The sequence below is a fragment of the Mauremys mutica genome, chromosome 11 (assembly GCF_020497125.1).
Source record: "Mauremys mutica isolate MM-2020 ecotype Southern chromosome 11, ASM2049712v1, whole genome shotgun sequence".
Lineage (NCBI taxonomy): Eukaryota > Metazoa > Chordata > Testudines > Geoemydidae > Mauremys > Mauremys mutica.
The window spans coordinates 22,718,872-22,743,893 of NC_059082.1; the positions used below are offsets into that span (position 1 = coordinate 22,718,872).

A 25,022-nucleotide genomic window follows, 5' to 3' on the forward strand; every position below is an offset into this window, starting at 1 on the left:
ACCAGGGACACCACAAATGTCAGATATTGAAATATGCTATGCTGCAGTCACAGTGATTGATGTAATACCTAAATGGAGACTTAATGGTTTAATACATGACCTACCATATCCACCAAGCCTTACATAATTTCAAGTGACTTCTTTCAAACATTTTAGTACTAAAACATAAAATATCTTTATTACAAAACTTAAATGATTTCAAAGTGATTTAAAAGATATTTAACATGTGGAAAATGTTAGCCTACCTACATGCTTAGGATACTGTGTATACTTTTTTTTTTAAATGCTTTTTAAAAATATATACCATTCTTGCTCTATGTGCTTTTCATATATCACTATTCCTATTAGTAACTATCAGAGGTGGTTCCATTTTTAAATTCACATATGCAGTTATGCAAAACTAACAAAGTACAGAAATAGTGTAGCAAAACATTACAAAAATATTTTGTCATTCCTTCATATGGGTAATGTTTAAATTAACTGAATTAAGTTAAAAAGTACTTAAATATATCAATGCAACTCAAACTGGTCCTTGACCACAGAGTTCTATGCCCTACTTACTACAGAGTTCACTTCTAGGGTGACCAGATAACTTCAAAATATCGGGACCGCCGCAGAGGGTACACCTTTTCAATTGTTACACTCACTGCATCTGGGTCTTCGGCGGCACTCTGGCGGCGGGTCCTTCAGTTGCTGATGGTCTTCGGTGGTGGGTACTAAATCTTGCCGCCAAAGAAAGAAGGGCCACCACGCCCGAAACAAAATATTGGGACAAATGGCATCCTGACCGTACTTTATCAGGACATCTGGTCACCCTATTCACTTCTAATATACTAATAAGTTCTAATACACTGACTAGTAAAACATCATTATCTGTCTAGGTTTTTATAAGGTCACCCATCACTATGGTGTCTGAGTGCCATTACTTCAATCATTTTTACAGGGTACGCTATTAAATAAGTTACTACATATTTGTTGTGTGCTGGCTGTGGTTGTGATGCTGCACAGGGCTGAGGAGACAAGGCCCCTGTTCCCAAGGAACGTACTGTCTAAATGAAATAAATATGAACAAATACTAAGAAATCAGGTTGTATCTGTGAGCACGGACATACCAGGGGAGCTGCATTCAGTCACTACTCTCAGAGTAGTAGGCACATGCCAAGGAACTGGCCAGGGGGCTAGTAGTACGGCTGCAGGTATTGTTATCTTGCACACTTCTGGCTACCCAGCTTCCCTTCAATGCCTAACCCATGTCTGAATGTAGGGTTATTCCCCATCCCCCTCCTCCTCACCAGTCTAGAGCTAGGGAGGAAGATTCCCCGCAAACTATTCCCTCTTAGCAGCTTCCTCCTCACCTCAGGTCGTGTCACCCTTTTCCCTTGAAGAAAGTTTAAAAACAAAATAACCACCCCCTCACCTCTCCTCAAATTTGTACAAATGCTTTGCAGGTCATCTTAGAGACATTGCTGCAAACGGTTACTACTGGGTGCAGTCCCACTGACTTACCAGCTGTGGTGAACACAACCCTCTGTAATAAGTGCTGGCAGGATTGGGCCCTTGTCCGTCTATCTAGGTTCTCCTACAGCACCCATCACTGTGGCAAGTGAACATCTCCCAAAGTGATGGGCTGTACAAATAAGATACGTTGGTGTTCCCTTGGTTGAGTTTTAAAGGTGGAACATGTAGGATGTTCTGCAGAAGCTTGAAATATTCTTTCCATGACATGCAGTCTAGTTATGCTCGTATTAAACTCCACTGTTATTTTTCCTAACTCACCTCCAGACTATTAAATGTCAGTGCTTGAAATGCAACAGTCTCCACCAACCTGTTTGTATTTTTATCACCTGATCAACAACAACAAAAAAAGTGTGTGTGTGTGTGGGGGGGGAAGTGAATGGGCTCTCTAGGTGTTTTGCAATTACATGACACTAGAGGTGGGTCCAAGCCCAACCCTACACCCATCCCCCTTTGAAGGAACAAAAGTTTAAAATGCAAACCTGGATTTTGATCCCAATTTTACAGCTGGCTTTATCACTGTAATGGGCTGAACCAAAACCCCAGACTTGAATACCCCTGAATTTTGCAAAGGGGAAACTGAACTCTGCCTCCAAATTAAGTGTTTCAGCCCCAGCTCTACTTTAAATGGATGCTGATATGGGCTCCTCTGCCTGAACTATAATGTTTGAGTGAGCAGGTCAGCACACACAGGAAAAGGCCAACATGGGTCTGCAGAAGCACTTCTCTCCCTCATACTGACATCAGAGCTGTCCCCATGGTCAGTGTAGTAATTTGCATTGGCTTTTTAAACTGCTGTAGGAAGACCTTCCATTTTCTATTGCTCCACTATTCTGCGGGCACAAAACAGCAATTTTATTGTTGTTAGACTCCCTTCACAGATGGAATAATGAATGCCACAGGAAATCTACCTGGGTGAAGACTGCTGCAAAATAAATCCATCATATCAAGCCAATGAGAGGAACTCCTAGGGAAAACATCTCACATGTGAGAGAAAACAGCACCATGACATATTATAGCATAGTAGTTGTTACACCATGAGAGAGATCCAGCATGTTGTTCCCTTACTGGTGATCTGTCCAAGAACATGGAGCACCAACACAAATTTGTCTCCAACAAACTTCCTTCGTAGGGCTCCAAAACTGTAAAGTGCATAGCTGCTGGATATAGTATCGCCCTTTGTAAAAATGCAGTGGAGAATGGACAATACTAAGAAAAGAAAGGAGGGGTTTTTGTAGGCTGGCATATGCTTTATTCCTACTGCTGATGTCCTGATTCCAAAATAGTTTTTAAAAGTATATTGCATAGACAGACACTGCACTATATCCCAGTTGTGGGGAAATCAGCCATAAAAGTTTGCTCTTCATTTAGTCTTTGAGGACAGAGTGGCAAATCCTTTGTATTTTTAATTACACTCTTGTGAGAAAGCCAAGTTTGAAACTGCTGGGAATTTGTATAATTTCCAAGGCATGTGGAGATGGGGTGTAAGGAAATGTCACTTGAAAGAGATATTTGGTATCTAGCATCAGTTGTGGAATATCCTCTCGATTATTGAGCATAGCCTGCAAATAGAACAAAGAGAGATTTACTGTCAAGAAGATACGAAGTGGTAAAACCCGAAAAGGCTGCTTTCCCATTATGCTAATGATTTTTTTTCTTGTCAGTCCCAAAGGGTACAGAAGAGGAGTAACTTTTGTTCTGGTTTGAATTTAAAGCCAAGTATGAACATGTACCATTGTAAACTGTGTGCAAAATATTGTAACTTGAATGTGTGTGTGAAAATAATGTATGGCTCTTACCTGGACTTTGCGAACGAACGATGGGGACACTCTTTTCTCAAAATCATCAATAGGAGTGTATGAATTGAGGATCTTTACTATCTGCATAAATGAGAAAAGACTTTTAATAATTGTAACCCATGCCAGAAAAAAGGAACAGTTTGGAAGGAAGAGGCATTAAAATTATGCCCCCATCCATATCTAACCGACTGAGGGCATTGTAAGCAATTGTACTGAAAGGAGGTAGATTATTAACTGGCAAACTAGTGAGTGATTCTGTATGTGATAATTGCCTAGGCTCATCCCCAAAAGTATCAGAGAGGAGAAGGGTGAAGTGGGTACATGGTGGAAATGGCCAAACTGATTAAAGGAAACCCATTAAAAAAAAAAAGTTTTGTGACAGACAAAGGAAATGATACTGGAGAATAGAGAAGGGGACAGATCTGGAGCAGGACCCAAATAGAACAGGGCAGATAGGCATCCAAGACAGAAAAGTAGAAAATACAAACAAAAGAATCCGAGAATCAAACATTAAAGCTGTGGAGGTCTGGGTTGGAACATTTGGCTAGGAAGAAGCTGTTATAAAAGTGGGATGCTGATCACTCTGTCTGCAGCCAGGATTATTTCACACATGAATTATAAGATTCTACAATTGGTGCTGCCAACAGAAAATGACAGAGTTTATTACCTGCACAGCAGACAGGGATGTACAGCGTTCATATATCTCCTTGGCATCATCGTCTGTGATCTTTTTGACCTGAAGGAGCCAGGCTGCCTGAGAGAGAGGTTCCAAAGTTTCCTTGGCAGAACTGCTCTGCAGATTCTTTTCTTTAAGCCATTCTTCTAAGTAGCTGATATTACATCTGGGGTTAAACCAAAAACAAGCATAGAAATGTCAGTTTCCCCTCACAAACTAGTAATAATAAAGCAATCTGCAAATGAATGTCATTAAAAAAACACGGTCAGTTTAAAATTCATACGTATTAAGCAAAAAATATATTTAAAAACTCCTCCCTTAGATTATTAAAACTGACTAATTTAAAAACCTGATTTCCCTTTCATCATTTTATCCTGTTCACATTTTGTATTTCACGAACTTTGGACAATGAGTTTCTTTGTTGTTTATACAAAGGCCCTAGTCAGTTTCATACATTAGCAGGATGTGGCAGCATTACATGGGATTGTGTTAAAATACTGCTATTCCTTTAAAAATACACTTTCACAGCATCCTCAAGAGAGCCAGGAGATAATAGCAACTTTTGCACATTCCCAACCTGGACCAGATTCTCATAATTGATGACCTATGGGTGAAAGCCCCTGTCTCCCATTGCCACTTTCCCGGACGATTTAAGGCCTGTAGGCTTTATCTATTGATTTTCTTTCAGCTCTGTCTCCAGACTGTCTAATGGGATGTAACTGAACTGTATATCTTTTGCAATGATTTAGGAGCATATTCTCCTCCTTATCCACATAAGGGCAAAAGGAAGAGGAGCCCTCAAGCCAAACCCCTGCTGGATTTGCACCTGATTCTTGTCTCATCATTAAGGGTGGGAAGATAATTCAGCAATTCTGCCAATCAGGGAATGTTGTATCCACTCTCCACAGTAAAATCCATTATAAAATGCCTGTGTGTGTAAATTAGCATGGCAAGAGCCACAGACGTGTTGCAGGCTAAAGGAGACAATAAGTGATCCAGAACTGGGCTTCTGAGTCTCTCTGCCCCTCCAGACTGTACTGTGTGTCCCTCTGTTAATGTTACATATAAAGTACACTTGTGATAAGCACTGTATCATGGAGTATGCTAGGATCAGCAAACTAATTCACAGAAAAGTTAAAATCTACCTTTTCAAACCAGAGGGACAAAAATCATCACCACGCAATGTTCACAGTGTATCCAATGGCACAAGTGATAGAACTACAGTAAGTTAAAAAAATCCCCTCTCTCAGAAAACTGCTTGCTGAATCTTTATTGGCTTTACCTTATCTGCATTCCTTTCCTACAAGAGCACATGTCCTTGCGGAGGAAAAGACTATTAAGGGTGACAGCTCCAATCAGAAAGAAAAGCTGCTTCACTGCCTGCTTTAGAAGCTCTGTGTCCAAGCCATTCTGGCACATTGTGCTATAAAAATAGCTGAGCTGTTGCAGGATGGAGGTCATTGTGTAGGTATCGGTGTCGTCTATACTAGAAGAACGTTTACGGAATCCTGTAGGTTTCATGCCAGAAATTCCTTGGAGACTTTCATATTCAAGCATACCTGGTACTGAAAAGGCAACGGGAAATCATTTGTAACACCAACAACATGTAGGGTCCTTTTAATATGGTAATTTGGTTTTGGGAACAAATATTTTCAAGCTGTATCATTTAAAGTTTTTAAAACTGCAGTTTCTCATTACTCCAGTAATAAAGGAGGTTTGCACGTGAAAATTGTGTGTGCTTTCAGGCTAGATTTCGAGAACCTCATCTTTATGTGGCAGCTCAGTACGGTAGCCCAAAAGGGAGAAGGGGAACACTGTAGACGAAGGAAGCCATTCCTTGCACCACATCCAACAAAATGAGCATTGTTAGACCTTTCGGGCAGATATACACTCATGCTTCTTTGGGCGGTGTCTAGCGTACACTCCTGCGTAGCCCCCCAGCATAACTATAAATAGCAGTACAGCCGGTGAGGCAGGGTTTAGGTAAGTAGAGTAAAGACACGCCGGAAGGGTGCTGGTATGTATGTGAGTTCGTATCCTACGCCATCTCGACTTGTCCAAGATGTGCCTGCCTGTCTATGCTGCTATTTTTAGCAGTGTAGTGTCCTGCTGCCTCCCTGCTGCTGAAGCCCTTCTCTGCAGCCTCCCCTCAGCTAGAGGGGGAAAGGCTCTGGCAGGGTGGAGGCAGTGAGGAAAGGCTCTGGCAGTGGGGAGCTGCTGAAGCCTCTCTCTGCTGCCTCCTCTCTGCTAGAGCCTCTCGCTGATGCGTGTAGCTACACACTGCAGTGTGCATGCAGCCTCTTTTTCACTGCAGCAAGTAGCTACGTGTACTCTACATGATGACACCAGTGGTGTGTAATGTAGACATAGCCTTAGTGTGAGGTAATGCGGGAAAACTAAACCAAACAAACACTACTGTCACACTATCATGAATAATTAGAAAAACACAAAGGAAAAAAAGCCACTGTAAAATGTCTAGTGAAAACAGCAATACAGAAATGGAATACACTGCTGCTTAATAGCTTGCCTTCGTCTTGGCTGGTTAGAAATAGAGGAGGTGGGGTGGGGAAGGGCAGGATGGAAGTAGAAGCAGAAACATGTTAGGAAATATTTCCTATCTGAAACCCCCCTTTTTAGGAAAATAAAAATCTATCAGCCCCCTCCCCCTTCAGACCTGTCACGTGTTGCTAAACACTCAATTTATACATCGTCCACAGCTGCCCTAGCTAGTCCTTTGTGCTCCGGGGCCATGCCCCACACTGAGAAAAGCTGCTTCAAGGGGGAAAAAACATTCAAACTTCCGGTGACTGTACAGTCAATGTACACAGATGTATCGATATGTACACACATACTTGTGGGTGTGTATGCGCAACAGGGCATAGTTCACTCCTAGTCTTGTGTCTCTGTATAAGATTTATTCAAATATCTTAGCAGCTACTAGTGCATTTATTTTCATTGGTTATTTTCTTCCTTCTTACCTATCATTGCCTGAATGTTATTCTCCATTACATGAATGAATTGGTGATAGATACGAATGGCCAAGTCACTAAGAATTTGTCTGTATTCTGAAAGATCAAAATGCTTCAAACAGTTCATATTCTGACGTGGAGTATTTTGCTTCATGAATTCCTGAAAGACAGTTGTAAATGTATCAATATGACAATGGTGTTAATGCCATCATTATCAATAGATCTGAACTGTGCTACACATGAACTAGATCAGTGAGTTCTGTGTGTGCGCATCCACACTCTCAAAATGGGTCAAACTTACTGCTGTCTTGAGACGCTGCTACTACCCATGGATTTCATCGACATCAACAGACACATTTTTCTACTTAATGCTCATTCGGTGTCTGATCAAAAACCCAGTGTAGCCAAAGGAAAGACTCACATCGACTTCAGTGGGCTTTGGATCAGGTGCTAGATCATTTACTTGGAAAGCATCAGATACTTTTTGCAGGAAAATCACTCTCTTGTTTAAACTGTATGAGAGAAAAATTCAAATGTGCCTCTTCAATTTTTTATGGTTTCAAATGCTCTCATTTTTGTACTTTGTAAAAAGGCAAATTTCTGATATGAATATTAATACAGCAGCGTTTTCAGCCTCTTAGAAACAGGGTTAATAGTAGGTTCCAACAGCTGACAGACAACATTATCAGCTCAGGATTTTTAAATCTGACCCAAAGTCCCACATCTGAATTTTGTATCTTTGTAATGAGAAGAAAAACCCAGGATTGAAATGCTCTCAAGCTCGGGGTTTTGAAATGCACACGCAAAGTTTGGAATGTTCAGACTTGCATTTGGTTCATTACAGAGATGGATTAAAGATGCAAACTTGGATCCATGCCCAGAACCATGTTTTGGGTTCAAACACGCCTCCAATTCTGCAGTTAAATTGTGAAAGAATTGCATTGCATTGTCTTGCCTTTACTTCAGTCAAAGGCCTTTCTGATCAAACTTTGCTATTATCACTATAACCACCAGGGACAGTATTGCAGCTTGCAAAGTACACAGAAGTGCTTACAGCTGGGGTTGAGTGAAAGGTGTTTTCTCTTTGTAGGGATTCATGAGAATACTGTCTTTTAGTTTCAGACCATATGGGTTTCTATCCCTCATTCATCAAGTATCACTAAGTTTGGGGTTTAAAGAACGGAAAACTAGCAATGAAATCCAGCTTTAGTCAGTTTATCTTAAACCAGATATTTTACTACCATGTGTCTTTGATTTCATTCGGAGTTGTAACTTTACTTATTAATCAAATGATAACAATGTCTGCCCAGCAGTAACAGTTGAGTGAAAGAAAAGGTGAAAGTTATTTTTAAATACAACTAGTTGAGCTCCTGTGGTCCTGTTCAAATTAAACAGAAGATCAAACTAAGCAGCAAATGGATTAAATGGCACCCAAAGTATGTAACCGTTTCTTCCTTCTTGCTTTAACAACTGTTTACTGTTAGTGTTTCAAACATCTTCCTAAGTGACTTTGGACAAGCTGTTCTATTCCACTGGATCACCTCTAAGCCAAAAATCACTAGTACAGAAGGATACGAATTTCAGGCCCTTCCGGTGAGATAGTCCCATCTGATGATCCCTGCCCCATTTGGGTATAAAATTCAGTGAAATTATGTAAAATGTGAAGTGATGAAATAATTCCTACCTCTTCCCCGCTGTATTGTTTCAAACAGTTAAGAAAATGGTATGTATTGGAGAGCCAAAAGGACATCATCTCAAAATTTTCAGCATGTTCCTAAACAATGACATGTAAAAACAACCTTTTTAAACATGATCCCTTAAAGTTTAATTTGATTTTATTATTGAAACTTATGACCAACACAGAGTTAGTGCAGTAGCATCAAGCTACAGTGAAAGGAGCAAACAGTATCTATAAAGCACTATCTATACAGAAAATGTGCCCATGTCTACAATGGCCTTAAAATCTTTGTTTGTATATAATTTAAATGCAGTTGTACCATGGGTTGGCTAGTCAGTGTGTATGGGGGCTCCAAAAATTACTGGAAGTCTTCCTGCAAAAGGACTGAACACTGTATGCATACACAACTGAAATTCAATTATCTGGAAGTACTGCTTTGAAATTCAGCTGTTGGACGTATATAAGTTACAGCTGTGTTTAAACATGGTTCTTGGTAGCAAGGTGCTGACATGCTTTCCTTGCTCAGTGTAAGGGGTGAACTGGATTATAAATCTGTTTACAAACTTGAGTTGTAGGTTCCATATATACTACACATTAAACTGCATAAAACATGTTTCACTTCCATCTGTGCCACAAAACAGAACTGTGCCTTTTGCTTTTCTGGGTCACTAGGCCACAACATAATATCCAGGTACTGCATGGTGGAATTTGTAGATGGGATCACAGACAGAGGGTCCTAGCTTATAGCATGGTTTTGTAAGTTGGTTTACAACATGTTTTTTAGGATTCAGATCTATTAGTGCCAGGCTAGCAAGAACTGTGTATGCAATTACACTGTTGGGACTGTAGTGGCAATAGCACCCTAGGGCTAGTCCACACTTACCGTCCGGGTCGACGCGGTGAGTTCGACTTCTCGGAGTTCGAACTATCGCGTCTGATCTAGACGCGATAGTTCGAACTCCGGAAGCGCCGCGGTCGACTCCGGTACTCCACCACTGCAAACGGCAGTGGCGGAGTCGACCTTGGAGCCGCGGAGTTTGACCCCGCTGCGTCTGGACGGGTGAGTAGTTCGAATTAGGGTACTTCGAATTCAGCTACGCTATTCACGTAGCTGAATTTGCGTACCCTAATTCGAACCCCCTTTTTAGTGTGGACCAGGCCCTAGATTCCACACAATGCAGTCTTGTAACAAATACACTCTTCAAACCTCATCTCTGTCCAAAAAGAAGCCCAATATCTCATGTTTGGAAATACCTCATGCAACAAACTCTTACCATGGCTGAAAACACAGTAAAACTTATTTAGCTACTAACTTTTAGATGTACTGTATTGGATGTTATGTCTCAATTTTGTAAGCTTCTTGGGAGAGGGAAATCTTTATGTAGTATGTATGTACTGTGCTCTCACAATAGGCCCTTCACCCCGGCTGAGATCTGTAGGCGCTACTGCAGTGCAACTACCAACCAAAGCATTGTCACCATCTATGATATTCCTAACTCTGGAGGACCCGTGGATGACAAATATCAACATTTTTCCATGTATGATATGTGCATATTGTAAGCCTGTCGGTGCATGTACAATGAAACTAATAAAATAGTAGAATAAAGCAAAGTATGCAAGAAATATTCCTACCTTAATAACTTGTTTGATACCATTAGTGGTTATGCTCATGAAAGATTTCAGCATGTCACCATCATTCAGATAATCTGCATATCTCACACACATGAACAGGATGTAAGCTGGTAGGCCCGGAATCATATTTACTACCACTCCACGTGGCTTTAGATCTGAGCAAAGCAGAGTCAAAGCGGGTGTTCATTACACATTGTAGATACAAAGGTAGTATCACCATCTAGTCTTACTTAAATAAGTAAAAATCACTGGATTAATTTCTAACCACGCTCTTGATTAACCAGTTTGTGGATGAATTCTCTTTTCCTGTATAATTACTAGAGCTGGTCAGGAAACTGCCTTCAGAATGATTTCCCAGTGCCAAATTCGCCATCTGCAAAATTCAGATTTTCTGTCAGAAAATCATTCCCAGCACCATGGCTCACCCAACTCCTTGGCAGCCCAGGTTTTCTGTCTCCCGGGCAACCCACCAGGTGGGCTGCCTCTAAGCTGAGCTCCCTGCCTCACCCACAGCTCCTGTGGCCAGCTGCTGGGGAGCTGGTGCTCCATAAACTCCCAGCTTCCCACTGTGCGGGAGCTGAGGACTGGCAGTGGCCAGGTGGGCTGCAGGGGAGCTGGGTATGCCCGAGGAGCACTGGCTCCCAGCACACAATTAGGCAAGGGAGGCAGGGAGATGGCTGGACGGCAGGATGTTTTAGAGAAATTCCATTTCACTTCTTCTCAAAGTGCCCCCCACTCCCCCAATAGAAAATTTCACATGTCCAACTTTTTGTTCTGAATCAGAATGGATTTTTTTCCAGAAGTGTGAAATTTTCGGCAGGACAGAAATTTTGGTTCTTGCTCAGCTCTATTATTACAATGCAATACATTTCCATTTAGCATCCCTCATAGAAATATATATAAAAATGTGTGTTGCTGCCACCCTGGAGCCGCTGCAGGTAAGCAGCGCCAGGCTGGAGCCCACACCCTGAACCCCTCCTGCACCCCACACCCCTGAGCCCCCTGCTGGCACCGCAACCCCCTGCCGCACCCCACACCCCTCCCTGCACCCCAACCCCCTGCCCTGAGCCCTCTCCTGCACCCCAACCCCTTCTCCTGAGCCCCCTCCAGCATCCCAACCCCCTGCCCTGGGCCCCCTCATACACCTTACACCCCTCCTGTGCCCCAACCCCTTGCCCTGAGCCCTCTCCTGCACTGCAACCCCCTGCCCTGAGCCCTCTCCTGCACTCCACACCCCTCCCTGCGCCCCAACCCCCTGCCCTGAGCCCCCTCCAGCATCCCAACCCCCTGCCCTGGGCCCCCTCGTACACCTTACACCCCTCCTGTGCCCCAACCCCTTGCCCTGAGCCCCTTCCTGTGCACCACACTCCCTCCCACACCCCGCACTCCCTCCGCACCCCAACCTCCTGCCCCAGCCTGCATGCAATTTCCCCACCCAGATATGGCCCTCGGGCCAAAAAGTTTGCCCGCCCTCGTGCTATGCCTAGATATTATGGTGACTGGTCCTAAATAAATACCCTAGATAGATAAGAAGAGCAAGTGGGTAGAAGACTGGATGAGGGACCAAAGAGGAGAGGTCACACACAGGGCCACCCAGAGGATTCAGGGGGCCTGGGGCAAAGCGGGGGAGCTGCGGCGCTTGTACTCACCCAGCAGCGGTCCAGGTCTTCAGCGGCATTTTGGCGGCCGGGGGGGGGCTTCAGTCACTCTGCATCTTTGGCAGCACTGAAGGGCCCCCTGCCGCCGAAATGCCGCCGAAGAGCCGGACTGCTGCTGGGCAAGGGCTCACGGGGCCCTGGGCAAATTGCCCCACTTGCTCCCCCCTCTGGGTGGCCCTGGTCACACAGCCCTGAGTCATACAGCAAGAACAGTCCAATTGAAACATTCTGTATCCCTGAAGTTTTGAGAGCAGGGGCTTGTGATTTCAGCAGAGGGGTACAGACAACTTCTAGCAAAGTTCTAGAGATAATGACTTACAGACAAGGAAGGAAAATTAAACTCAGGTCCTGGAGTACTCGAGATTCCTAGTTTCAGAAGTGAACAAATAAGAAGATAGACAGTAGAGTCAGAGATAGGAGACAAATGAGTTTTCACCAGATAAAATACTTCTATCTTTGAAACATTTTGAATCAAGCAGTAATAGAAAATAATAGTATGGTGCCCCTAAGAGTAAAGTGAGAGAGAAGGGAGATAAAGAGATCAAAGTTAATAATGAGTACAACTGAAATGAACAAATCTTGGATTTTTTTTAACATGCTGTATTGAATATAATTAAATGTAGCTGTAATTCAAAGTGTAACTGAAGTACCAAGGATGAGATTTTTAATAATTCTTGCTTCATCTTCCTTTCTGTACTCCATCATTCCAATGTACTCCTTAGGCGGCAGAGCTGGCACATGTGTATCATTGGCTGTCAAAAGTAAATGTACTCTTACTTACAGGCTAATGTAATGTTAACATGTTAAAACAAACTACGAGAGACATGCAGTTCTTACGGCCAGAAACATACTGTAGCTCCTGTTTGCAATAATCATCTCAATTTATGGCTCAAGTATTATCGGTCAATTCCTGCTCAGATTACTCACATGAGTAGTCTCACTGACTCCTGTGGGACTACTTGCACTAAACAAGTGAGGCTTTGGCTACCCATCCCAATATTAGTCAGGTTTTCAACCTTTAAAACAACTCTTAGAGTGCAAACTAATTCTGAAAAAAAAAAGTGTACACACACATTCACACATTTATAAAATGGGCTGAAAAACAGGGAAAACATTTATGAAATTTTTGCTAATGCTTTCCCATCTTTTGTTGTTGTTGAAAGATTGAATTTCGCAACCTTTTGACCCTCTTTTTCTCTCACATACACACACACCTCATATTACACATTCAAAACTATTTTAAACTGTAAAAAATAAGTCCTACCTTTTTCAATAGTCTTGGTAAGAGTCTTGATCTGATCCTGCAATTTTTTTATTACTCTGTCTTTCATGTCTAACTCTTCTTCAAGATCCTACAATAATCAAATAAAGATGGAGAGTAACTAGTTAATAGACCTCTGCTTCTGCCTCCACAGAGGGCAATAAAACTGAGATCAGGGGTGCATCCTTACTGGCACTGCTGATGAACCAATCAGACAGCACATGCAGAAATCTGCTCAGCAGCTGGTCTGACATAGGTAAATATTTATCTGGCCCGCTAACTTCATTTTCACTTTAGAATATTCGGTCCCAATTCTGTAAAGACTTATGTATGTGCTCAAGGCCATCCCTACCCATACACAAACTACGCAGCTGCATGCTGCAGCCAGCTCCAGCAGCCAGCCCAATCCCCCGGACGGCTGAGCTGGCCCCTCATGGACTGCGCACAGCAGGGCCCAGGAATGCTGCCTCTGCTCCTGCCCCACCCCTTCCTCTCAGCCCTGCCCCCACTCCACCTCTTCCCCTGAGCTATGCATCCCAGGGGACTGCAGCAGGGGTTGGGCCCACCCTGCACTCACCTGGTGGCGGGAAGTGGAGTGACCCGATCCCAGCCCGCTCCACTACGCCGGCTCCCAGCCATGCTGCTGGTGAGTGCTGGGGGGCGGTTCCCCCCCCTTACCCCAAGCCTGGAAGTGAGGGGAGCAGAGCGGAGCAGGCTGGGGCTGGGTCCCTCCACTTCCCGCCGCCCCGTGAGTGCAGGGGCGGGCCTGACCCCTGCTGCCTTCCTGCACTGGCTGTTCCTGCCTCCCAAAGCCCTTGGGCGTGTCCCCCCCCTGGCGGAGGCCTGGGACCGCCCCCACCCCCACAGAGGCCCAGGGCCAGCCCCCCCCCCCGGGGGGGGCTGCATAGGGCACCACAATCTCTAGAGACAGCCCTGTATGTACTTAATTTTCAGATTGTGAGTAGTCCCACTGAATACAAACTTGATCCCGCAATCCTTCTGTCCTCAAAATCAATGGGAATTCCAAGCAGAACTGGGGCAACATCGCTCTCACCTCCTAGTATAATATTTAACTGCACTATACCTTTAAATCTTTTGCTCGATTGAGCTAGACTGTGACTTGAAGCTAGTACCTGCCCGTTGGACGGTTTAGGAGGAGTTGCACTTCAATGGGAGATTATGGAGGCACTGTGTCTTAAGCAAACAAAATATATGAGGGAGCACAGCGGAAGCACACACAACAATGGCATGTGTGCTGCCTTCTTCCTGCTGGCCCTGATCTGGGGCAGCAGGGAATAAAGCCATGGGCACGTCCCTCTCCAGCTGGGATTTCCACTGTTACTGTTAGCTCTATAGTTCCTCATTCTCTGCATGCCAGGAGCACAGGGACTTCAGTCTCTCTCTGGCCTAGGCCAATAGAGAGATGCCAGGGAGAGGGGCTTTTCCACCCTCTCCTTGTGCAGCTGCACTGGGCTGGGAAATGTCTAGCTCCTACTGTGCACTCTGTATTTTTAACTGTGTTTTGGGGGTGGATTAAGAGAATTTCATTCCTCACCATGTTTTCCAGAGTAAGATGAAATGCCTCCTGCTTTATCTTGCTCTTTACTTCATTCTCAATTTCATGTTGCTCCTTTAGGTGATTGTTTGTCTCCTGAATTTCTTGGATTGTGACAATCTGCTTCTCTTCTTTTGTGTGTGTTTCAGTCTGCTCTTCCAGTGTTCTAGAAATCACAAAAAGTTTGTTCCCTTATTCTTCTTCTCAGAAAGCACAACATTACTTCAAGATATGTTACATGTTCTCTCTCTCTCTCCGGTACTTATTGAGTTGGCAGAAGCAATTTCCCACCTCACCATTATACCACCCCAGCAGCGAGTGGTAGTTGCTAAATACAATGCCAGTCCCTATAAGGTTTTAAGTGTCTCCACTCAGCCTATGACATTAAATCCACATTTCTCAAACAGATTTAAAATAGGGCTGTCAATTAACTGCCCTTAACGCCTGTGATTAACGCACAGCACAATTAACGCTTTAATCAGCATCAGCTGCTCTACAGAACCTAGGTCAGGTCAGGTGCAGTAACACAAGCCGCCACCGGAGGGCAGGCGGAAAGAGGAGAGGCTACAGAAAGACTAGTATCAGAGGGGTAGCCGTGTTAGTCTGGTTCTGTAGAAGCAGCAAAGAATCCTGTGGCACCTTATAGACTAACAGACGTTTTGCAGCATGAGCTTTCGTGGGTGAATACCCACTTCTTCGGATGCAAGTAGCATCTTCACTTGCATCTGAAGAAGTGGGTATTCACCCACGAAAGCTCATGCTGCAAAACGTCTGTTAGTCTATAAGGTGCCACAGGATTCTTTGCTGCTTCTACAGAAAGACTGGTTCCCATGCCAGCTCCAGCTGAGTAGTATTTTTTTTTTTTTAAAGTAAAAACAGGACAGTGAGAGGTTCGCCTGAGCCACCCTGCTCCAGCTGCCTTCCCCATGCCTGCCGGGGCTGGGGCCGACCCACCTCCCACATCTGGGGCTGAGTCCCCCCTCCCGAGCTCTGCACTGCCCACGCCGGGATCTGTGCTGGGGGGCAGGGGAGGGATAGCTCAGTGGTTTGAGCACTGGCCTGCTAAACCCAGCATTGAGAGTTCAATCCTTGAGGGGGCCATTTAGGGAACTGGGGTAAAATCTGTCTGGGGATTGGTCCTGCTTTGAGCAGGGGGTTGGACTAGATGACCTCCTGAGGTCCCTTCCAACCCTGAGATTCTATGATTCTGTGGGCTGGGGCTGACAACAACTCCCAAGCCCCATGTCACCCGCAGCTGGGGCTGCCCCCCTCCCGAGCCCCATGCAACCTGGGGCTGACCTCCCCCCTTCCTGAGCTCGGGAGCTGACCCCCACCCCATAGCCCCATTTTGCCTGCAGACGGGGCTGCCCCCCGCCCAGCCCCATGCTGCTGAGGCTGGGGCTGCCCCCACCCCAGCCCCATGTCACCCACAGCTGGGGCTGAGCCTCCCCGCTCCCAAGTTCCGCACTGCCCACAGTGGGGTCTCCCCCACCCAGCCCTGTGCCATCCACAGCTGGGGCTGACCCCTACCCCAGAGTCCCATGCCACCTGCAGCTGGGGCTGGACCCCGCCCCTCGAGCCCCATGCCGCCTGGGGCTGACCTCCCCGCCAAGCCCTGTGCCTGCTGGGCCCCGTGCCGCCCTCACTAAATGACTATGACAACAAGACGACTACAAAGTTGGAGCTTCTGAAAAATGCACTGGCTGTTGGTTTGACTGGTGATCACTGGACATCCTTGAGTAATCGTAGCTATCTTGGTGTCACGGCACACCTTACTGATGCCGCATGGACACTGCAGTCGTTTGCTGTAACAGTAACTGATAATGAAGAGAGACACTATGCTGAAGCATGTGCAGAGCATTTCATGGATGTTGCGAAAGAATGGAATATTCAAGAAAAGGTAACAAGAATTAGTACTGACAGTGCACGTCACATGGTAGCAACAGCCAGTCGCTTGCCTTTTGAACACATGATGTGCATTGCTCACAGTCTGCAGCGATCCATTACAGTAGCACTCAGTGATGGTGGTTTTGAAAACGTGCTAGCAAAATGTAGAAAACTTGTGGGCCATTTCAAACACAGTCCAGCTAATAGTACAGATCTAGGAATATAACAAGCTCCAAATGGACAAAAACAAGCATCTCTTGTACAAGATATTCAATCAAATGAATCTTTAGCGCATCTGGCATGTAAATATCTTGCTACGCCGGCTACAACAGTGCCATGTGAACGCCTGTTTTCACTTTCAGGTGACATTGTAAACAAGAAGCAGGCAGCTTTACTCCCTCAAATGTAAACAAGCTTGTTTGCTGAGTGACTGGCTGAAAAAGAAGTAGGACTGAGTGGACTTGTAGGCTTTAAAGTTTTACATTGTTTTATTGTTAAGTGCAGTTATTCTTTTTTAAATAATTCTACATTTGTATGTTCAACTTTCATGATAAAGAGATTGCACTACAGTACTTCAATGAGGTGAATTGAAGTTTTTTTATATAGTTCAAATGTCTGTAATAAATAAATATAAAGTAGGCACTGTACACTTTGTGTTCTATGTTGTAATTGAAATCAAAATATTTGAAAATATAGAAAACATGCAAAAATATTTAAATGGTATTCTATTAGTTTAACAGCACGATTAATCGCGATTAATTTTTTTAATCACTTGACAGCCCCAATTTAAAGTAATAAAATAATAATTACCTTCTTTGACCTTCCTCTGACAGATTGTGATGCACCTGATTAGGCATTTCTTCCATTTTTCCTGTGATGATTAAAATAAATAAAAAAATCCAACAACTAAAAGACAGACAGACAGACCTCACCCCCCAAAGTTTGCTTATTGATCCAGGCTGGAATTTAGTTAATATTTTCTTACACATAACAACCTCTTCCTATTTCCTTAACAATATTGGATTACAAGGCAAATACTGTATCAAAAAAGTCCTTTGCTTACACAGCAACTGTTTAATAATAGGTCCAGTATGCAATGGCACAGGATCAAATACCAGCTGGTAAATACATGTAGTATCAGAGCTATTTACAAGGAATACGTCATGTAATTAAATGTTAAATAACTGATGATTTCCCCCTTCTGCACTATAGGCTGCTGATTACATGGTATAGTGACTTTTGGAACTCCCTCAGTATTTTCAGTTTGCAATAAAGCTTCATATAAAATGAACACATTGTTGAGGAACGAAGTGTTTATAAACAAATGAAAACAGCAAATCTTTCATTGCTATGGGCCAAATCCTGATGGCCAGGATTTTAAGTTTTTACTTAGTCCAAACTCCCCCTAAATTCAATGGGAGCTTTGAATGCATAAGGAATCCGAACTTGGCCCACAGTAATGGCATGGAACGTAGTAAATAAACTGCAGCCATGGGAAAGATTCTTTCATGCACCAGAACTCTATTCAGTGCAGGAGAGAGACGGGGAGATGTAGACCAGCTGCAGATCTGACACAATTCAGAACTGCTGTCAAGCAATTCTAAGTTACATTAGAGCATGGAGTCTATAAATGACCCACATAATTGTAGGAATGACACAGCAGTGTTCCACTTTACCCTCTCCCATCAAAAGACCCCCCCCCATGCTGGAAGGGGAGAGGACAGAGTCCTGCCAGTGGCACAGATGTGCTAGTAGGGAGGTCCCCTAGGCTCTCCGTACTTGTTTGCAAGACAGGCCACATGTTGGTTCTCTACCTTTCGTCTTTGCAGCTTGTTCTTGAAGGTGTTGTTCAAGATCCATCTTTTGCCTTTGAAGTTCAGAAATCTGCTGTTTAAAGTCTGGGATCATCTTTATAAAGAGTAAAGAACACTTGAATAATTTAGTCTCTCGATATTTTACTTAAAGTTTAAACAGCTGAATTAGTTTAAAGGAAACTATGTCATGATTTTCATTTTTCCAGTTCATTTTTAGAAAGTATTTCTTAAATATATGACAAAACACTTCAGAAAGAAATGATATTATAGGCTCCCTTTTTTAAATGCTTTTTCATCTCAGTAACTTCAAATTACATTTTGAAAATACTTCCCCTACTGACTTACTTTTTTCCAACCAAAGGAAATAACGTTATACACTACAGAATGCATTTCCTTCTTGGAAATGTATATTCCATTTGTATCAATATCAGTATGTCTCAGGTAGTAGCACTTTCATCTTTTGGTCAGAAGATTTTGTATTGTTCAAGTGTTCAAACAGGCTTCGGACTAATAACGAAAGCTTGTAATTTACTGGCTGTTTTATGTGAATAACTGCCCGTTGGTGGATGGAAAATCAGTCTGCTCAAACCTATGGAGCAGTGGGTTTAATCTTTTTTTCCATTTGCAGACCCCTAAAATATTTCAAATGGAGCTGCAGACCCTTTTGGAAATCTTAGACATAGTCTGTGGGTCCTCTGGGGTCAGCAGACCAGAGGTTGAAAACTACTGCTATGCTAGATATAAGATTTAATGCCAGTTGACAGATTATCCCTAAGCTTACATGCTTGAGGACTGAGTTTTTGGAGTGTCAACATGCTGTGTGTTTGCAAAATATCTGGCAATCCTGGAGAATATGTGCATTCAGCTACAGGACATCATTATGACTGGCACCCAATTATTGGATCTGAAATCTTTAAAACTGCAGAATGTCGAGCTTCGCTTAACTGGGACTGGTTGAATGCTTACTCAGGTGGTTGTTACAATGAAAGAAACACTGTCTTTCAGAAGAAGCAGTAAAATAAGTTTCCTTTTTTCTGTTCCAAGTGGTTGTTAAAAGTCCCATGGCACTTTTCAAAACCAGTAGAGGGATTAACCCAAGTGTTTTACCATCTTTCCATGTATGAATTTTTTTAAAAAACCCTTGTGTTCTAATGATGAACATTTGTATGAGCTATTGCTGTATGGTTAATGGTGGCTGTTTGCCTATAAAGTCACTGTAGCATGAGTGTCTGACTCCTAGCTATATCAGTTTGAAATACTGTACCTTCAGCATGCAACATACTATGTAATTCTGATTCTAGTTTGTGTTGCTCTGGGAAGGGTTTTTTTTCCATTAAGAAACTCTCTTTATTAAGCTATGACGTATACCGATGAGAAAGATAAACACATACCGTCAGTCAAACAATAGCAGTCTTATTTGATTTTCAAACTAGTTGTTTAAATTATGAATGTACTGAAATGGCTAAATATGATAGCTTCCTGATCAATGCTAAAGCTCTGGTATTGTTTTTCTCGCTAATTCCCTAATCAAATGACCTAAAAGCTTAGCAATAGATGTTTCTATTCCTGAATAGCTGTCCAGTGTAAAACTACATATTTGCGTAAATTATTACTGTAATTTGAAACAAAAAATCCCAAAACATGGCAAGGAAGAGCATACAGTCTGTCCAGCATAATACTTGTATGAGCCTATCGATGTCCATCATGACAATATTTTGAGTATAACAAAATCTTTTATAAAACCATAAGTCTTAGTCACATAGGCATACAAAGGGTTAAAATACAATCTAAGATCACACTGTGATTTGTCTGTTTCCTTAGGAAAATATCAACTACATGAGCCACATTCTGCTTTCAGGTGCATGAACATGCAGCTCCCGCTGAGTCAGAGTTTCTAAAATGGGTATTTTAACATTTGACGATTATGACGAAAATGCACATTGAGGGCATTTCTCAGCCCAGGTTTACACAGCAGTAAGGGGCTAAGACAGAGGGGCTCCACATGGCTGAACAAACTGGCTGTAGACCAGGCCAGCCAAGTCTGTCACCTCTCCTGATGATGTCTGCATGTATGGCAGTTTGTTGGGCATCACCACAGCCTTTACTCCAGTGTGGGCATAGAGGCTGGGTGGCTGTGTATTTGACATGGCTACATCTCTGGGGTCCATCAAAATTCATGGAAGTGCCTGTAGAAATACTGAGGGTTTCATGCCACAAATACATTTGAGGCAGGATTCTATCCCAAGGTAATAAGAGAAAAGGTTCTGTACTACAAGATAGTACTAACCTCTGCAATACTTGAACCTTACCATGTTTTCCGATGTTAGTCTACTAACTTCAAGTCGGATGCTGTCATTTATGTCATTTTCCTCCCTAAACAACTTTTGTAAATGGATAATTTCTTGACTAAGATGTTCAACTTTAAAGTTCAAAGCTTCAATCTCCTTTTCATAGTTCTCTTTCTGAGACTGGAATTGGCTTTCCAACACTCTGTTAAAAAACAAAAATTGGAAGCTACAGACAGAGTATGACTTTGGCAGCAATATGCTTTCTCCCAGGGCCAAGACAAAACCAATGTGAAAACAAGGCACAGTGTTAACATAGAGCTGTAACAACTCCAGTATCTGAACACCCCGGGAATTCAGACCAATGATGATATCCCAAAACACACACACACACACTTTGTTTCTCATTACAAGGGTTCAATCTAAACAGTTTTTAGTTTTTATGTTATAGTTTATGACTATACAGTTCAAAGCTATTCAGTTATCTCATCTTTCCTGATATGCATGCAATGTATTGTTCATGTCTGTAAACAGAGATTTCATTGAACAACTTCAGAACCTTTAAAGAAACATCACCACGTGCAGACATGTAAATCAGAGAAAGTAACCATTTCAGGTGGATTAAGGACCTCCATGGTAAAATACAGAACACACAAATTATGTGCAGTGTGGTTTTACCCCAAAATAAATGGATTTCACTAGTAACACTTGTTTTTAAAGGCTTCTGAGTCAAAAATCTTTCCTTTTTCTAGCTGTACAATACTATACAAAAGCTATATGACTGGTTTCAAACAAGCTCAGAGAAAGTTTTCTTGTACACAATATATCCACCAAGACAGTCTGAGCTTTTTTGTTCCTTTCAGCCCGTGGCTCTCCACTCAAAAGACTGGGTTTCTCATCAAAACATTAAGATTTATGGAGATTAGTCTCATGCATCCCCATGGAAAGTTCTCTAGCTATTAAAAAAATACCCATATGCTTCTAATGCTTGCACTATTAAAATACCATCCTTACTTAATGTTTATAATGCCCAATCCTGCAAGTTTTATTCATGAGTAATTTTTTATTCATGCATTTGTCCCACTGACTTCATAACAATGCGACTTGCTGGACTGAGCCCTAAACTATTCCGCTATTAGGCAACGCTTGTTAACTTGTTAATGATGCTTTCATTACAATACTGTAAGACCAGTTTCCTTATTACTGTCCCTTACCGTTTATCCTCTGAATCTCAGACCAGAATTATGAACATTACATTATTACATTACATGACATAATTAAACTAACCTTGTGGCTTTTTTCAGGCCCTCATAAGCAAACCAAAGTTCTCCATCTTCATTTAAATGTTCCAAATCTTCTATGGACAGCCTAAAGCACAAGGCAAGACAATATAAAATGTGTATGGAAGAAGAAATTAAATCTCTTAAAAGTACGACGTTTGTTTCTGAAATTTTAAAAAGCTTAGAAAAAATATATTTTACCTGCTTCTTACGGCTTCAACATCATAGCTCTCAATAAATTGTTTTGCAACTTCTGACACCTTTTCTGAAAATAAACATCATTATGTAAAGAATGAATTTTCAGATTATATATGTCATACAAATAATCACATCAGCCTCTTTCTAAACCAGCCAAGTTCTTTGCTGGTGGATGATGCATATACTTAATTTAACTAAGGAGTGCAATCCAGGGACTTTGTTCTAGCCTTACCTCTTTATGGATATCTAGGTAGGTACAAATGCCAAGGATGCTGTCTATCATTTGCACTTGATATGAAAGTTATGTCCTTTCCTTCTGAATTTGGACCTTGCTGGAGTTATCCACATCTTTGCTATTTAGTGCTTTGATTACTGCACGATGATTTACACGGAGGCTGCATCTTTAAGATATTAGGTGCTGCAGCGAATGTAGAAAGTGGCAGCACTCTTGTTAAGCAGCATTTCTCACAGTCTCTGGTGAAGTACATACCTAACTTTAAGAATGCAAGTAATCCTTTGACTACTCATGTGCTTTAGGCATGTGTTTAAGTGCCTTGCTGAATCAGGACCAGAGAGCATATTATAACCATGCTCTGAGTTGTACTAGCTACTTATTCATTTCTGAGTTAAATTCAAGGTGTTAGTTTTGATCTGTAAATGGGTTGAGTGCTGGCTGGCTGAGACACCAACTCTTCTGTCATGTGATCGCAAAGCAAGGGCAATCATCTGAGACATCTGAGTTAACAACACTGTTTAAATGAGAGAGGACTGAGAGCAGATGTTCTTGGTGAGGAGTCCCTGGTGTTGGTATTTATTCAGCACGCAGCAATACTCACCTGTTTTCCTCAGGCTTTTTCTGGTGGAAGATAATGTGGCTGATGGGATGGAGTTCATGCTGGGTTTGGGCAGGGGGATTTAGTTGGGGTTTTTTTTTTTGTGTGTTTTTTGTTTTTTGTTTTTGTTTTGTTTTTTAATGTCTGTTTGAGAAGTTTTGATCTGAGTGTTTTTACTTTTTATAATATATCTAGAAAAACCAACACAACTAAACATATACATTTAATCAATTAAAACAGAATAATAAATGTCTGTAAATGCTCTGAATTTCATAGTTGTCAATTACCTCTCATTTCTCGCTTCTGGGATTGGACCTGCTTTTCCACATCCATTTTCTGTGTCTGGAGCAGTTCAATTTCCTTTTGCAATTCAGGTATCATCTAAATTGGACAATTTTTTCCGAATGAGATGGAGCCCAATGAGATAAAAATGAGTGACTAAGATGGGCCAGATATCAACTAAGTTGTAAACAGTATTATAATTAACAATGGTTTGACCAGCATGCCACAAGATTTAAAATGTGTTCTGTTTAAATCAGTCTAGTCAGCTGTCCCAAATATTCTCCTATATGAGAGAACCTAATAGTAAGATTCTGACACAGCACATACATATAGTTTATTCTACAATATTTGACTCGAAGGAAGAATATTTTGCTTTTTTAAACACACACAAACAGGTTCTGTTTACAAAAGGGAATAAATTATACCAGGTATTTAGGAAATATTTTAATGGACAAATGTTTAAGGTCCAATTCAGTCCTCCAATATATATTTGCACCGTTCTCACTGGCTACATTTGAAGTTGTGCTTATTCTGAGGGCAGAATTAGGTTATAAATATTCCTTTCAGCAGGACAATAGATACAGGTTTTCTTGTTGTTTTGTTTTTAGTTGGTAGTTGTGAGAAGTGCAATTTTCAGATTTTACACTCATATAAATGTACTAACCAGCTGCCATTTGTGAAAATGAGAGTAATTTTGTGTGTGTCTGGTTTTTCAATGTGCATTGAAACCAAATATACACTATTGCCTCAATCAATCAGATTTTACCAACCACAACTTGCTTTAAAATGTACTGTACATAAACAGCAAACCAGAAAAGATGTACTATTGATAAAGCACTGAAATTCTCTATTTGCAGTATGTAGAGAAGAAACTGAAATAAACTGGACCATACCTGGTTTTGTTTACTTAAACATTCCTCCTACCTTTGCCTGTTTTTTAAGTTGTCCTACTTCCAGTTTTAAGTCATCCTGAATTATATGTTCTTCCTGAATTTGACCTTGCAGCTTAATTTTCTCTTCTCTGAGAGTCTTAATTTCTCCCTTTAATGACTCAATCTCTTTTTCATAGTCTTGCTTCTCATTTTGGAACTTTTTCTCAAGTATTCTGCATGGAATCAGAAAAAAAAGCACTTTTTTAAAACCCATCTCCAGGTGAAAAAGTGTTTTGTTCTGTTTTTTTCATTTGATTTGCAGTTTTGAGGACCAAAGGCTATGGGTACGACTAGACTTGAAACTATCACTGCAGCTTCAATTCTGTTTTTAGGGCGCTAGCTCAGTCAAAGCTAGCATGCATATGTCTACGCGAGTCAAAAATTACACCTGCAGTTCATATATAGATATAGCCATTGAAACAGGACCAGCTGGAATGATGGCCAAGTGCGCCCTTCAACTGAAAAAAGCATAAAATGTATAAGGAGTAAAAAAATATTAGGTGGGACTGAAAATAGAGGGGAAATAACATCAACTATTAATATCACTTACTGACCTAATAACCAGGAATGGAAAAGAAACCAACCTTTTAATGTACAGAAAGTTACTAAAAGTATCTGTGTAGACGTACCCCGAGCCAGTAATACAGTGCAAGAGTCCTTGTCTTTCCTGCTAGCTCCCTGTGAGACCCAGGCCTTGTCTACACTACACAGGACATTTGATCTAAGCTACGCAATTTGAGTTACTTGAATACCGTAACTCAAATCGAC

General features: G+C 42.0%; 1 protein-coding gene across 1 annotated transcript in view; it reads right to left on the minus strand.

Annotated features, from left to right (window-relative positions):
• The window catches only part of MYO5C (myosin VC), a 60,878-nt gene continuing 35,856 nt past the window's right edge, over positions 1-25,022 (minus strand). The window contains exons 25-41 of the mRNA XM_044980638.1: positions 24,247-24,427; positions 23,328-23,421; positions 22,211-22,274; positions 22,017-22,097; positions 20,754-20,934; positions 18,445-18,538; positions 17,441-17,501; positions 14,744-14,909; positions 13,192-13,279; positions 12,578-12,679; positions 10,270-10,424; positions 8,644-8,733; positions 6,969-7,119; positions 5,273-5,555; positions 3,982-4,156; positions 3,315-3,395; positions 1-3,077 (exon numbers count right to left, since the gene is read on the minus strand). Of these exons, the coding sequence (XP_044836573.1) occupies positions 2,925-3,077; positions 3,315-3,395; positions 3,982-4,156; positions 5,273-5,555; positions 6,969-7,119; positions 8,644-8,733; positions 10,270-10,424; positions 12,578-12,679; positions 13,192-13,279; positions 14,744-14,909; positions 17,441-17,501; positions 18,445-18,538; positions 20,754-20,934; positions 22,017-22,097; positions 22,211-22,274; positions 23,328-23,421; positions 24,247-24,427 (2,200 nt within the window). The 3' untranslated portion in view covers positions 1-2,924. The remainder of the gene's footprint in view (positions 3,078-3,314; positions 3,396-3,981; positions 4,157-5,272; positions 5,556-6,968; positions 7,120-8,643; positions 8,734-10,269; positions 10,425-12,577; positions 12,680-13,191; positions 13,280-14,743; positions 14,910-17,440; positions 17,502-18,444; positions 18,539-20,753; positions 20,935-22,016; positions 22,098-22,210; positions 22,275-23,327; positions 23,422-24,246; positions 24,428-25,022) is intronic.